General features: G+C 44.5%; 1 protein-coding gene across 1 annotated transcript in view; it reads right to left on the bottom strand.

The window, feature by feature from the left end:
- HLCS (holocarboxylase synthetase) overlaps positions 1-440 on the bottom strand; it is a 200,880-nt gene extending 200,440 nt beyond the window's left edge. Inside the window, exon 1 of the mRNA XM_002917068.4 lies at positions 278-440. Coding sequence (XP_002917114.3) covers positions 278-329 — 52 coding nt within the window. The 5' untranslated portion in view covers positions 330-440. The remainder of the gene's footprint in view (positions 1-277) is intronic.
- Positions 441-2,219: the final 1,779 nt, after the last annotated feature.

Raw genomic sequence — 2,219 nt, 5'->3', positions numbered from 1 at the left:
AAAAAACAATTATATCCAACCTGTTGACTGCATTAAACTGAAGATAAGCATTTGCCTTAAGCCACACCGAACAAGAGGGTTCAACAATCCTTAAGCTAATAACCAATGGTCTCCTGCTATAGTAGAAACATTTCTTTTTTTTTAAGTTTTTATTTATTTTAGTAATCTCTGCACCCAGCATGGGGCTCAAACTCACAACCCAGAGAACACGAGTTGCCTGCTCTTCTGACGGAGCCAGCCAGGCGCCCCTGATGGAAACATTTCTAAAGTCACTTACAAACAATCTTTTGAGGTACCAATCCATCCGCCATCTGGAGTCTATCTTCCATGAACGCCACCCCCAGCTTGCTGAAGTCATCCACGCTTGCTTCAGCAATTAATTGATAAGGATCCCCAGGTCTGCAAGCTAATGGCAAACAGCAGTCGGACCACTTCACAATCTGAGAAAACATGGGCGCGGGAGGAGGAAGAAAAAGACGGTGAGATTGTTCTTCTCTAAAATTAGCAGATACTTTTCCCTTCAGCTCCCACCCCTAAGTTACAGTGAAACGTAATGAGTTACTGGGTATTGCATTTTATTAACATCAAAGATGTTCTGGCTCCAACATTCTTGTTTCTACCTGACAACAGGGCTTCCAAAACACTAAATACAACCCTCTCTTTTCTTTTTTCTTTTTTTTAAATTTTTTATATAAGTTCAATTAGCCAACATGTAGCACATCATTAGTTTCAGATGTCATGTTCAATAATTTATCAGTTGCATGTAACACCCAGTGCTCATCACATCATGTGCCCTCCTTTAATGCCCATCACCCAATTACCTCAGCCCTCTCTTTTAAAAGCAGTTGAAGTCTCCACCACTTTTCAAGGAGCTGAAAGGGGAAAGGGCCATTTTCCAGACATGGAAATACATCACTGTGCCCTTTAGTAACAGGAAATAGGAGAAAGCAACAGGTCCACAATACCCAGTGATTTATAATGTAACCTGTAGACCAGCTCTGCTGTAGTGTGGTCTGAGACCAACTGCCCCAGAGCTCCCCAGGCACACGTGAGCACTCCCCGTCCTGGGCACCGCACTCTCTCTCATGCTCAGACCCTCTGTGGCCGCAGTTCTTCACAGGGCTTCTCCTATACTCCTACAACCAGGAAACAACTGTCAAGGACCCTCTGGAGAGCTCCTGCCTGTCCCAGCTCACATTCCCACCACAAGGGGGACAGGGAAAATGAGCGCAGAAAAAACTCAAGTCTTTGACAAGTTCCAGTTTTTCTAAGAGAAGAATGTGAACCAGGGACGAGGAGAAGGGGAGCCCTGAAGGAGGGGAGGTCTAGGAGCCTGGCTCTGGAGTCGAGGACCTAGGTCTGCGTCAAACTGGGTTCATCTTCGCTGTGTGTCCTCAGGCAAGTCTCAGAACATTTGGAGTCCCAGCTTCCTCATTCATAAAACAGGAATAATGATGTGAATACCAGTCATCTTATAGGTTTGCTGTGTTAACGAGAGTCAAGAGTATACAATGCCCCCAGCAGAAAGCCTGGGACAGCAAAGTGCTCAACTGATGAAACCCTCGATTACTAGCTATTATGAATCTGGCTTTAAAAGCAAGTGAATAGAGTGGTCCTTTTTTAAGATGCCATGAAGAATTTCCCTCTTTCCCAAAACAAATTATCTCAGGGATACGTTGCCCCAAATTTTATAATCGGAGATAAATAATTTTGAATTCCATTTTTTATATTGATAGGTTAGTTTTTTATTTATTTTTTTTTAAAGATTTTATTTATTTATTCGACAGAGATCGAGACAGCCAGTGAGAGAGGGAACACAAGCAGGGGGAGTGGGAGAGGAAGAAGCAGGCTCATAGCAGAGGAGCCTGATGTGGGACTCGATCCCTTAACGCCGGGATCACGCCCTGAGTTGAAGGCAGACGCTTAACCGCTGTGCCCCCCAGGCGCCCCAGGTTAGTTTTTTAGAACTAACTTTTGCTGAAAACAATGAGAAAGTGCTGGATAACATCAATAAAACATTATCTAGAAAGGACTGAAGAAACAACTAGATAATGAAGCATGCCAGCCCAACGCTGGGGCAAATCCCGACCCTACAGAGGGAAGGGGAATTTCCACAAGCCAAGCCACCTCTGCCTTGAGGGAACTTGCTCACCCAGGAAACATGGGGTTCAAAAGTCAAGGTCCAACTGGCCTAAGGACAGAAATACAGATCAATGGAA

This window comes from Ailuropoda melanoleuca, chromosome 1 (assembly GCF_002007445.2).
Source record: "Ailuropoda melanoleuca isolate Jingjing chromosome 1, ASM200744v2, whole genome shotgun sequence".
Classification (NCBI taxonomy): domain Eukaryota; kingdom Metazoa; phylum Chordata; class Mammalia; order Carnivora; family Ursidae; genus Ailuropoda; species Ailuropoda melanoleuca.
Note: the sequence above shows the minus strand (reverse complement) of the source record. Positions and strands in the feature narration are given on the sequence as shown.